Genomic DNA, 13346 nt, shown 5'->3' with positions numbered 1-13346 from the left:
TGGGGTGTTCGTTCGCGCCTGACCTCCATAGAATGGAAATATGTCACAAAGTTTAACAAGGTTTTTTTATATAGATACACAGAATATTGTGATAAGTGTTTCAGTGTGAACAGGTATGGTATAATAAATTATGGGGTTTATCTATTTTATTTTTACTTTCATCATATTTTGCTTTGGTTTTGATACCCCAAATTCGAAGCTATCTCTTTACAACCCTTCCTTTTCATAACCTATCATACTTTCATAAATCAGAGTCCATTTTCTGTAGGCTGTTTTTGAACCCAGTCAACGACGGGTACTTTTGCTAGTATATATATATATATATATATATATATATATATATATATATATATATATATATATGGGTCTGGCCATACCCACATGGAGAGACAAATAAATAGAAACATTAAAAAATCCTCTATACATATTTTTAAATACACCCCTCCATCTAAACAAACATAATATAAAGAATACCTGAACAGTCTAAGACTGAAATGAAAAATCACAATACTAAAATCTAAGAATCCAAAAAATAAATATCAAAATTGAATGAAAACACCCCTACCCTTATTTCAGAGGAGCTGCCCCCCTCCCTCCTCACACATACACATTAGTAACAACCTTGGATCACAATTACCTTTCTAGGGACGCAAATAACTTCATAATACTATATATATATATATATATATATATATAAGGGGGCGGTCACCAACAATGTGTATTTTTTAACATTATTTTATTATTCCGTGTCTTGGTTTTTCATTGAAAATTATGTTTAGATCATTGTAATAATGCTTTTAAATAATTGAAATCGTTTTTAACGCGTTTCAGACGTTCTGTGAAGCGTCCTCTTCAGAAATTATTTAAAATGCTTAGAATATATTCAATATGTGTTGGAGATGTAAAAATAGCATTTTCGTAATTCATTTGAAATGTTTCCGAGACATGGAAACGTGTAAGTGAATCTACTTTTCATTGGAATGTTCAATTTTTATTACTATTTTATTGGGCTGTGGTCACCCCTGTCCTGTGTTTCTCTCTCTCACTCTTTCTTTCTGCTTGTGTTTTTATTTATCTTTTTCCCCTTTAGGGTAGGATGTGTGTGTTTTTTTTTATTATTTTGAAGAATGTGTGTACTGTTTTATAGTATTATGAAGTTATTTGCATCCCTAGAAAGGTGACTGTGATCCAAGGTCATTGCTAATGTGTATGTGTGAGGAGGGAGGGAGGAGGGGGGGAGGAACCAGCTCCTCTAAAATAAGGGTAGGGGTGTTTTCATTCAATTTTGATATTTATTTTTTGGATTCTTAGATATTATGTTTGTTTAGATAGAGGGGTGTATTTAAAAATATGTATTGGGGATTTTTTAATGTTTCTATTTATTTGTCTCCCCATGTGGGTATGGCCAGACCCGTGTATATATATATATATATATATATATATATATATATAGTAATTACTAACTAGCTCTACCTACGTATTGAGCACTTTTGAAGTAAATACTTTAAGTTTACGCATAAATCTATACTTTCATATATTAAATTTATGTGAATAAATGAAGTAGTTATATATATATATATATATATATATATGTGAACAAATGATTAATAAAATATGTTAAAAGACATCTTGAAAAAGAGTTAAAAACATATTTAATTTTAAAAAAGGAAGCACAAGATAAGTGGATAGTCCTTAATCTGCGGAGTTTCGAAGAAATACTCTCCTTCTCATCAGAGGGCAGGAATTAGCAAAATGCAGGATCGGATTTTGCATATAAAAGTATTTAACGAAACTACAAGTAAGTCAAAGATCTTACTTGGTTAAAAAAAGGGTGAGGTAAGGGGAACAGGAGGCAAAAGAATGTTTTTAACTCTTTTTCAAGATGTCTTTTAACATATTTTATTAATCATTTGTTCATATTATAAGCTCTATTTCCTTTTCGGTTTTATTGAGCTTTTTATATCTGGCTGAGTTTATTTTATTTGTAAATATTAACTCTTTAATATTTATAAGTTTACCATTTTGATTACCTTAGTAAACTTATTGTAACTTTTATTATATATATATATATATATATATATATATATATAAGTCCTAAGTTCTACTGATTCATTGGCTAATTTGATTTTCTCTTTTTCAGAAATAAACAGCAATCCAATATTGAATACTTAGAGTGTGTCGAAGTAGCCGAGAAAGCGGACATTGAAATACCAGAAATAGAAAGCACGACAACAACGACGACGATGCATTCCTTTGTGTCCAGTGAATGTGATGGTTACCCGATAGAGACTGCTGAACAATATGCCACAGTTACGCTGCCAAAAATTGAACCGACAAGTAACGTGGGTACTGAAACCGAGACGAGACTCGTTGACCAAGACAGTGGCGAAACGGCCAAAGTCCTTATTAGTTTGCAAGACTATCAGGCAGATGACCATGCGATGGTGAGCGCAGGAGAAACTGACCCTCAGGACTGCGTGGGCGTACAAGTGACGGATGTTTGCATCAATACAAGCGATATGGAGTCGATCAAAGAAAATAACATCAGTGTTGAAAATCAATTAATCGATGAAAGTCACGATGGACGAGAAGCCAGGATAGAAATGAATTGTCGTTCGGATCCGAATCCTGGTCTCGGCTCACATCCTCCAAGCCTTTCGGCTACGGATGCTGAGAAGATTTCAGATATTGGAGAAAAGATTGTTGAATCTGTAGCTGAAGAAGTTAACAAAGGTGATGGGGAAAAGACAGATGCTAAGAGTGAGAAAAAGAAACTCGATGAGACGTCGAATCCAGGCGGAACCAAACCGAAACGGAAAAGGAGAAATGATGTTTGGTTGACTCGGGTCCAGGATGCAGATTTCGGTAAGAAAGAATGATGGCTTATTATCGATAGACATTAAGAGTGCTTTTTGTTTTACTCATATATATATATATATATATATATATATATATATATATATATATATATATATATATATATATATATATATATATATATAATTGTTTTGACGATTAATCGGAATACATATATAAATATATATTTACATATGTATTTATTTATATAAGTATTTATATATATATATATATTTATTTATATATATTTATTTATTTTACTGCTATTTTATCCGTATTCCCACCTGTCCTTCCCTTTTTCTCTATCAGTCTGTTCTTGCGAGATATTTTTATTTTTCTATGATCATCGATTAACTCCTGATAAATCTGTTGATTGAAGGTGTCCCTCAGGTTATGCCAGCTATTTTTTTTAAAAGTACTAATATATATATAGTGGGAGAACTGCCGACTTTCAACACGACCGTTCTAGGTTCAATCCTTGGCTTGCAAGAGATGCTAGTCTAGCGGCACTGATGAGTTGTGATAAAACGAAACATGACTGTATGTTGGAAAAGGAGAAATGATGTTTGGTTGACTCGGGTCCAGGATGCAGATTTTGGTAAGAATGATGGCTTATTATTAGCGATAGACATTAAGAGTGCTTTTTGTTTTACCCATATATATATATATATATATATTATTGTTTTGACGATTAATCGGAATATGGAATCAAAAAAGTCGACAAATTTGGGGGAATCCGTATCAAAATCTGAAAAATTTGTGCCTATTTTCCGATGCCAAAACAATTCTTTTGATTGGCCTTTTTTATTTGATTTTGTTTAAAGCAAAATCTTCCATTGCTGATAATAACGATAAAATAATAAATATTTATTGATTTTAAAATAACAGTAAAGCTAAAATCGATAACATGGGGAAGTGGGTGGGGGGGGGGTGTCATACCGAAAGCCGTTCTTAACATGGGGAAGTGTATGTTTATTCTGAAAGCCGTTCTTAGCATGGAGAAGTGTATGTTTATTCTGAGAGCCGTTCTTAGCATGTGGAGGTGTATGTTTATTCCGAAAGCCATTCTTAACATGGGGAGATGTATGTTTATTCCGAAAGCCATTCTTAACATGGGGAAGTGGGAGATGTTTATTCCGAAAGCCATTCTTAACATGGAGAAGGGGGGGGCGTTTATTCCAAAAGCCGTTATTAACATCAGGAGGTGTGGGGGATGTTTATTCCGAAAGCCGTTATTAACATGGGGAGGGGGGTTATTCTAAAAGCCGTTCTTAACATTGGGAGGTGGGGGGATGTTTATCCCGAAAGAAATAGCGTTGAATAACCGTTAAACATAACAACACATATCGCATGCTCACTATCCCATTTCATTGAAACAACAAAGATGGCGGCCAATTCAAACTACTAGAAATTACATTGCACGATTCAGATATTTATATCTCGAAAACTATTTGTCTGCGCTAATTTTCCCGGTGATATCTGTGTTCAGCATACTCGAAAACCTTTAAAAGTTGTTGATTTATTGCAAAATGTTGAGACGTCTCCAGTTGGCGTAATGGTGAACTTTGACCCATTTATGTTTTCAATTTTAATATCAATTTGTTTTCAATTTCTTGTAGACGAACGCCATTATAAATGTTCTTTCTGTTCCGCTGCGTTCTTCCACGCGCATCACCTGCAACGCCATGAAAAGCAGTTACACACGTCTGGGAAGGAAGTGAAAACGAATCAGTGCAAAGACTGCTTCAAGACATTCGCTACGCAATTGACGCTCAAGTTTCATCAGGATTTCGCGTGCCGAATGGTGCAACGTCCGCACAGATGTCCTAGCTGCCAGCTTGGTTTTAAGAATGCAGTGGAAATCGAAAGCCACAAGTGCAGCGGGAACCCTGCAAAGCCGTTATGCTGTATGAACTGCGACTTCCGCACTGGTTCACCACGAGACTTAGAACACCATAATCGGATCCACACGGGGGAACGATGCTACAAGTGTGAATTGTGTGATTTTCGGACAGCGTGGAAAAAAAACCTGAAGGTGCACATTTTGAAACATTCCGGATTAAAACCGTTCGCTTGCAATGTTTGTGACTTTGCGACAAACGATCGCAGTAATTTGAGAACTCATTTGAGGAAACATTTGAAAAAGAATAGCGCGAGTCTTTGTCACACGTGCGGCACAAATTTCAGTGACCCGCAGGCTCTGGCGTCACATATGCTGTTGCACAATTATGACACGCCTTACAAGTGCACATATTGCAACTATTCGACCAAGTATAAGTTCACGCTCAAGTCACACATGCGGGCCCACAATGTTGAGATCGAGACGGCGAAAACCTCTCAGATCGTGTCGACTGATGCTGATCTTGGCTCGATTCAAGACGTTAGAGAAATATCAATCCAAACAGCAGACGCCGACTACGAAGAACTTGTTGAGAAACAGTTTTTTATGTGCCAGGAATGCGGTTTTGTTATTGACAATCGGAAACTTTTTGACATACATCAGTGTAAGGTGAACGACCCGACCGCGCCGTCTGTTTTGGATGGCGAAATGATTATTCAAATTATCGAAAGTCCAGCGGAACTCCAGGAAGTTGTTGAACCGTGACAAATTTGACAATATCTTGTAACTTTGTCTTGTTATCAATAATGTTGAAATATTATTTATTTTGTTTCGATTAATCGAACAATCATTCTCACATCTTATCTGCACAACGTTTCGGCCGATGTAACCTTCGACCTTCTTCAGGTATAAAAGTCGCCATGATTTGGTAGCAAAAAGAAGTGAGGGTAGTTCTGTACTCTAAGGTTTCACATTTTTTATCTAGTTTGAAGTAAAAGGTACTTGTACAGTTTAATCAACACATTAAAAAAATGAAAATATCGAAAAATAATTAAATTGTACGTATCCGTTATGGAACGAAATTCTCCGAATAAAAAATTTCACTTAATTTCATCAAATAGGTTTTTTTTTTTTTTACAGCGAAAAAACAATTTGTTATGATACCGAGCAAAATGTTCGATTTTTATGAAGAAAAGCTAGAATTAAAGATGGGGAGGGGATGTCCGCGCTTTACATGGATTTATCTTCCTGTGGCGTTTCTAAAATCCAAACAAAAATTAAGAAAAAATCCAAGATGTCTGCCTTCAAAGTGCTGTCATAAAAACATGTTTTCCGCTGTAAAAAACACAAAAAAACTACTCTATCAAATTAAGTGAAATGTTTTTTTGTTTTTTTTCGGAGATCTTCAGTTCAAAACGGATACGTACAATATAAACTTTTTTTGATATTTTCATTTTTATATGTTGATTAAACTGTACAAGTACCAAAGTTTACGCAAATTATAAAAGTAATTTAATTATCAGCGAACGTTGTCTCCTACGAGACCTTGCAGGGGGTTAAAATAGTGACAGCCACCTTAAACCTTGTGTTGCTTTGCGAAGCACCTCCCCTCTCTCTTATCCGATCAAGAGTCTCCCTTATCCCGAAGTCGCCGGATGCCAGCGAGCCACCCTCCTTCGCCCAATTGCAAGGGATGGCTGCCTGGAGGTCACCACCTGTTTAAATGCAATTCTCAAGAGTGCCCATCGGGAGACACGGGATCTCTGTGACGGTGATGATCGACGTTTCCAAAGCGTTTGACACCGTTAATCACGACTCGATCTGCCGGGCAGCGCGCAGGTTTGGCGCACCAGATCCTCTGGTGCGCTACATCCGGGCCGGCTATGATGCTACGACCAGCGTGCTGGGAGACCGGGTTTTTCACCCTTCCCGTGGTGTTCGCCAGGGCGACCCTTTGTTGCCTCTGCTTTTTAACATGGTCATGGATGAGGTTCTTTCCTTGTCCCTTGCCCGAGATCGCTTATCCAATGGGGTCAACTGAGGTAGGGGCGTTAGCTTACGCCGATGACCTTACTCTCTTCGCTCGGACTCCAGAGGGTATGCGAGTAAAGCTTGAGGCGGTGGAACTAGCTTTGGCGCGATCGGGTATGGTGATTAACCCCGCTAAATCACTGTCTCTTGCCATCTTGTCTAACAAGAAGGCGAAAAACGTACACCTGGCCGCAGCGGAGCTTGTCTGTGGTGCTCAACCCGTTCGAACCCTAGGGGTCTTGGATTCGTTTGTGCTGCTCGGGGTCAGTTTCGACTGGAAGGGGATACTTCCCTTTCCACACCACAAGGTGGTCCATGACTGGCTCGGGGAGTTGCATTCTGCTCCGTTAAAGCCGCAGCAGCGCATTGAGCTCTGGCGGGGATATGCGATGCCCCGGCTATTGCATTCATTTGTCTTGGGCAACGTGCGCCACAATACTCTCAGGGCTATCGATGTTAACGTGCGAAACAGCATCCGCAAGTGGCTCAGGCTCCCAAAGGACTGTCCGGTCGGCTTTTTTCATGGTCAGGAATGCTGAAAACGAATATTCGTATATTAATTTTAGGTGAGTAAATTAAGAAGTTGTGTATATATATATATATATATATATATATATATATATATATATAACTACTTCATTTACTCACATAAAATTAATATACGAAAGTATAGATTTATGCATAAACTTTAAGTATTTACTTCAAAACTGCTCAATACGTTGGTAGAGCTCGTTAGTAATTTATGAAATATATATGGCGATTAAGCTACACTGAATATTCGGCGTTTCATCCACTATAGGATTCGTTAGCCTGACGAATCCTATAGTGGATGAAACGCCGAATATTCAGTGTAGCTTAATTGCCATATATATTTCATAAATTAACGAATCCTATAGTGGATGAAACGCCGAATATTCAGTGTAGCTTAATCGCCATATATATTTCATAAATTACTATATATATATATATATATATTTGTTAGTACATTTTCATGTTTTTTAAAGGTAGATAACTCTTATTTTTATTATCTCCCTTGAGAAAGCACACACACATATATATGTATATATATATATATACATATATTTGTGAGTATATTTTCATATGGTTTCCTAAAGGAAACTCTGACTTGATTTATCTGCCTTGATTAATATCTGAGAAGTTCTTTTTGTTTTAACTTATTTTAAAGCGTTTATTTACTTTGGAACATAACAAGTGTTCAGGCTCAAATTAGAACAAGACCGAGGTGACTGTCATGAGACCGTCGTCTCCCTGCATATTAAAACAAAGCCAACCTCCATACGTAGTTAATTGTCATGTCGAAAATAGTAATATATCCAAAAATTACGAAAACTCTACAAGTGCAGAGTTCTTTATAGTTCAAACCAATATTAAGTAATTTTTTTTTTTTTTTTTTTGGCATACATTATTGCTGATATTCATGCTGCTCCTCTTTGATCAAATTGTCTCTAGGATGGATTAGGGTTGGGGGTCAGGGTTAGCCTTTTTTTTTTTATATTTGATATGTAATTCTATGTCGATTTTTTTAATCTTTTCGAATATGCTGAAAACGAATATCACAATTTAATTCGGGGCACATGATGTATAACAAATAGATAACACAGAAAATAGACTTATAGTTTTTAAAGGTTTATTAGAAGAAAAATATGTAACCCACAGTGGGGACCCTAACAGGTACTACCACTCCGGGTCAGAGTGGACCTGGGAGCAATGGTAATTAAAGGGTGGCTCCACACTCCCCAAGCCCGCTTATGGAGCTTTACCATCGGATACAGTTTAAGGTCATATCCAGGACCCTGAAGTGGCGGCGGCTATCCTGTTCTTGTAGAAATTTTGGATGGGAGTGGTCTTCTTCTGGGAGAAGTTTCGGCTGGTTGCTAAATAAAAAGAAAAAAGAGACAAGTTTTAATCCAACGGAAATGGAATCATGTCGTTACAAGTCCGAGTAATTTTGAAATGGATATATCTATAAAAGTGAAAGTGTACAACTTATAGTATAAACCACTGAAATGTTAGATATAGTTTCCTTGGCCATGGATCTAACGTAATAAATTCATATGACCCTTAATCAATAATGGTTAATGTGTCAAAGTTAAAAATAAAGGAAAACATATATATAAGTGTAATTATTACTTCACGCGACAAATAGCTAGGGGGTTGCTTTAATCCACGATGTATTTGTAAGTCATGCCGTGCTTTCTTTTCTCTAGCTTTAATTTAAACCTACGTCACTGCCAGTGGTCATACACGCAAACACGTAACGGGTTCTAGCCTTCCTCCCTGCTACCACGCGTTTTTTCGTTGTTTGGCTCAACACAAAACCCCCAAACTCCCAGGGATAAAATGCTAGTTTTGTACAAAGTACTGAGATGCCAGACAATTATGCTAGTTTAGAACTTTCAGGTCCAAGTAATCAGCCACATTTTTCAGTTTTGGGGCATAAATATTACTGCAAAGGCGTGTAAAGGGCAAACTCGAATTTGAGCGCAATCGTTATTCTAATAATTGCTCATTTTTAATATGCCATTATTATTATCATTTTCTTATATGGATCAGCAAGATATTTTTACTAGTAATAAGTTTATTTTTAGAACAGCTTATCACTTATTCTCTGGTATATTTTTGGTTTTAAAGTATTATTTTAGTATTAGTGTTTAATCTTTCAGTATTTATACAATTTAACATTTTGATATTTACATTTATGTCGAGGTTTAGTGTTTATTATTTGATCGGTTATAACTTAATTTAGCGCTAATTTATAAGTTATGTTTTAGTATCTAATCATGATTTTTTTGTTTTTAATTATTAGTTTTAGTTTTTATAGTTATTTAATATATTATAATTTATTAGAATATATTAACAGTAGTAAAATTATATTACTGATCCATAATGAAAATGATAATTATAGCTGGAACAATTACATCGAGAGCATTGCCAGGGCTGCTGCGAGGAAGGTGGGCTCTCTCTACCGTGCTAGAAAACTTCTAACACCCCAAAGTATCCTGTACCTCTCTAACAAGGCCACTATTCGCCCATGTATGGAGTATTGCTGTCATATTTGGGCTGGTGCATCGGCTACTAGTCTCTCGCTCCTTGACAGGGTTCAAAAAGAAAGTCGCAAATCTGATAGGCCCTAAACTGGCATCTAAGCTTCAGCCTCTGTCCCATCGTCGAAACGTTGCATCCCTCTGCCTGTTCTACAACTATTATAATGGTGAATGCTCTGATGAACTGCAAGCATTTGTGCCCCCACAACGTAAACACCCTCGACAGACCCGACAAGCTGCAAAATCCCACCCCCCACACTGTAGAGATCCCTACATTTAAAAGATCTTTCTACTCCAGTAGTTTCTTCCCCAGAACTGCTAGAATTTGGAATTCCATTCCAGGTCACTGCTTCCCCAACTGTACTGACATGCATAAGTTCAAGTGCAACGTGAACCAACACCTCCCTGCCCAAATCCCTACATAGTACCCCAGTACCCCAGTAGATGTTTCCCCCTGATAGTGGCAAAGTGCCTTGTTTGAGGTAAAAATGTAATAAAAAAAAAAAACAATAGTAATGTAAATATTTGTATATAATTACAAAGCATATTGTTCATGCATTTACATACTTTACTTTAGGCAAATCCACATGAACAAGGAAACCTATCTCTCTCGGCAAAAATGAGTTCAAACTGAAGAAATGTTATATATAATTGTTTTCGGCTAACTTTACCAAATCTGTGCGTATGCTAAACATAAGTAAAAAAAACAAGTAATGTTCAACGCTGCAAGAGAACTAGAAAGAGAATAAAAGTTAATAGACAGGATAAAGTCTGGAACAAAAAGAGAAAAAATTAATTAGCAAAATTTATCAGGTGCGAAAAAAGTGAGTAATGTTCAACGGTACTGGAGAACAAGAAAAGAAAGGGCCAATTAGAAGCTGGAATCATCAAAAGTCATTAGACAAAAAAGAAATCAAGTAAATAGGATGCCATTTATCAGGTGCTGTAAAGAAATGCTCTTTTAGAATCTTCAAGTCTCAACACTCACTAGTAAAAATAAGTCAAAAACAAGTAATGTTCAACGCTGCAAGAGAACTAGAAAGAGAATAAAAGTTAATAGACAGGATAAAGTCTGGAACAAAAAGAGAAAAAATTAATTAGCAAAATTTATCAGGTGCGAAAAAAAGCGAGTAATGTTCAACGGTACTGGAGAACAAGAAAAGAAAGGGCCAATTAGAAGCTGGAATCATCAAAAGTCATTAGACAAAAAAGAAATCAAGTAAATTAAGAAATTAACTGAAACCCATCTAAAACAAAGCAAATTCAGCAGCTGGTACAAAACAAGTGCTGAAAAGGTGGTTTAGAGTCCTGAAGTCTCAACAATCACTAGAAAATTAGAAATAAATCAAGGTAGTTGTTGCAGCACCACCAAGACACATTGATACAATAAATGAAACCTTTATGAATTCGATGGGAAGTTGGAGTTGCTTATAAAAAAAAAAAAATATTATTACTTACTTTAGGAATTTCTGGAACTGCTTCCAAGATGGGGATGAGAGGGGTCATGGGTGTTGCTGCTGCTGGTGCTGAAAACTTGAATAACTTTTTCTTTTTTTTTTAATTGTTTTTTTCTTTTTTTGGTTTGTTTGTTTTATTTATTTTCCTTTATTTCATAGCATTTTATTTTTATGAAATTATTTTTTTGGAAATTATAATTAGGAAATAACAATACTTACTTTATGACTTTCTGGAACTGCATCCAAGATCGGGATGAGAGCGTAACGGCTACTGCTGAAACCTGTAATAACTAGTTGTATTTCACATTATTAGTTTTACATTTTTTTTTTTTTCAGTATATTTTCCTTTAGATCACAGTATTTTAATTTTTGTGAAATTTTCTTTTTTTAAAAAAATATAATTAGAAGAAGATATCAATACTTACTTTATGAGTTTCTGGAACTGCATCCAATATTGGGATGACAGGGTCATGGCTGTTGCTGTTGAAACCTGTAATAACTAGTTGTATTTTGCATTATTATTTTTACATTTTTTTTTTTTTCGGTTTATTTTCCTTTAGATCACAGTATTTTATTTTTTGTGAAATTTTCTTTTTTTAAAAAATTATAATTAGAAGAAGATATCAATACTTACTTTATGAGTTTCTGGAACTGCATCCAATATTGGGATGACAGGGTCATGGCTGTTGCTGTTGAAACCTGTAATAACTAGTTGTATTTTGCATTATTATTTTTACATTTTGTTTTTGTTTTATTTATGTTACTTTAGTACATTGCATTTTACTGAGTGTATGTTAATTATTTTGTTAATTTTTATTAAAATAAAATACCTGTAACAGAAAAATAATTTTGGTTATGATCATGCATGGGTGAATATTTTCGGTTAGACTTGCTAAAGTTGGTTAAAGGAAATATAAGCAGAAAGGAATTCGTTTTAATCACTAGCAACACAACGAAAGAAATACTTACCTGAGGATTGTGCTGATTCTAACTAGAAGCTGCAGTAATGGAAAAGAGGAAAATTAAACTTGTCAATTACAAAAACTGAAATCGAAAAGAAGAAACGCTTGATGCTTTACTCACCTCTGGCTAGTCGTGGTCGCCATCAAACTGAAAAAGGAGGGAAAGGGTGGAATCCACTCGTTACCAGGTACCGTACAGGAAAGGACAGTCTGGGCAGGTAGGTGATGATCTCCCCAAAGTGGAGCGCTACATAAAACATGCATTGCTACGAACATCCTCCGAAAAAGGCGGTTTCTACTCGGAATAAAAGGCGGAGCAGAAAACGGAAGTGTTCTCTCTACTCAACACGATTCCTAGAGAGATACCACAAGATTGTGCGTGAATGAGGAGGAGGTGATGAAAGCTCACAAAACTGCCATTCCTACTATCGTATCGGATATTATTAATCGGAGGTCCATCATTGCATTACCGCCCCAGCTCGTAGTTGATAGATAGTAGGAATAATATTACCAGCGCCCTTCAGGCAGCTTGTGAGAACACACAAACTAATGGTAGTATTACTCTAGTCGTTCCTGGTCGAATGGAGCCATGCATGCATTATGTAGTAACACGAGCACGTGTCGCCTGATAAGAAAGAGCGTAGGCTCACCCACTTGGGGAGATTCCCTATCCAGACTTGCACCTATTTGTACACCTGGAACCGGACTCAGAACCTCGACAATGAGAAGAGTCAAGGAGAGCAAGGTGTTGAACTACCTAAAGAGGTCACCATATAAAACAAGCGTTGCTGTGAACAACCTTCCAAAACGAGGGAAGGGACTTTTTGTTCTCTCTACCCAACAGGATTCCTAGAGAGATACCACTAGATTGTGCGTGAATGTGGAAGAGCCTATGAAAGCTCACAAAACTGCCATTCCTACTATCGTATCGGATATTATTAATCGGAGGTCCATCATTGCATTACCGCCCCAGCTCGTAGTTGATAGATAGTAGGAATAATATTACCAGCGCCCTTCAAGCAGCTTGTGAGCACACGCAAACTAATAGCAGTATTACTCTAGTCGTCCGTAGTCGAGTGGAGGCACGCGTGAATTACATAGTAGAAACACGAGCACGTGTCGCTCCCTCTTCGGG

The 13346-nt window shown here is 36.4% G+C and overlaps 1 protein-coding gene across 2 annotated transcripts in view; it reads left to right on the top strand.

Annotated features, from left to right (window-relative positions):
* LOC145270604 (uncharacterized) overlaps positions 1-5516 on the top strand; it is an 80171-nt gene extending 74655 nt beyond the window's left edge. For both annotated transcript variants that reach the window (XM_080126233.1, XM_080126232.1), the window contains exons 3-4: positions 2141-2865; positions 4476-5516. In XM_080126233.1, the coding sequence (XP_079982359.1) occupies positions 2141-2865; positions 4476-5461 (1711 nt within the window). In that variant the 3' untranslated portion in view covers positions 5462-5516. The remainder of the gene's footprint in view (positions 1-2140; positions 2866-4475) is intronic.
* Positions 5517-13346: the final 7830 nt, after the last annotated feature.

This window comes from Euprymna scolopes, chromosome 46 (genome assembly GCF_053919585.1).
Source record: "Euprymna scolopes isolate OS-2025 chromosome 46, ASM5391958v1, whole genome shotgun sequence".
NCBI lineage: Eukaryota > Metazoa > Mollusca > Cephalopoda > Sepiida > Sepiolidae > Euprymna > Euprymna scolopes.
The sequence above is the reverse complement of the archived record's forward strand: the minus strand, read 5'-3'. Positions and strand labels throughout refer to the sequence as shown.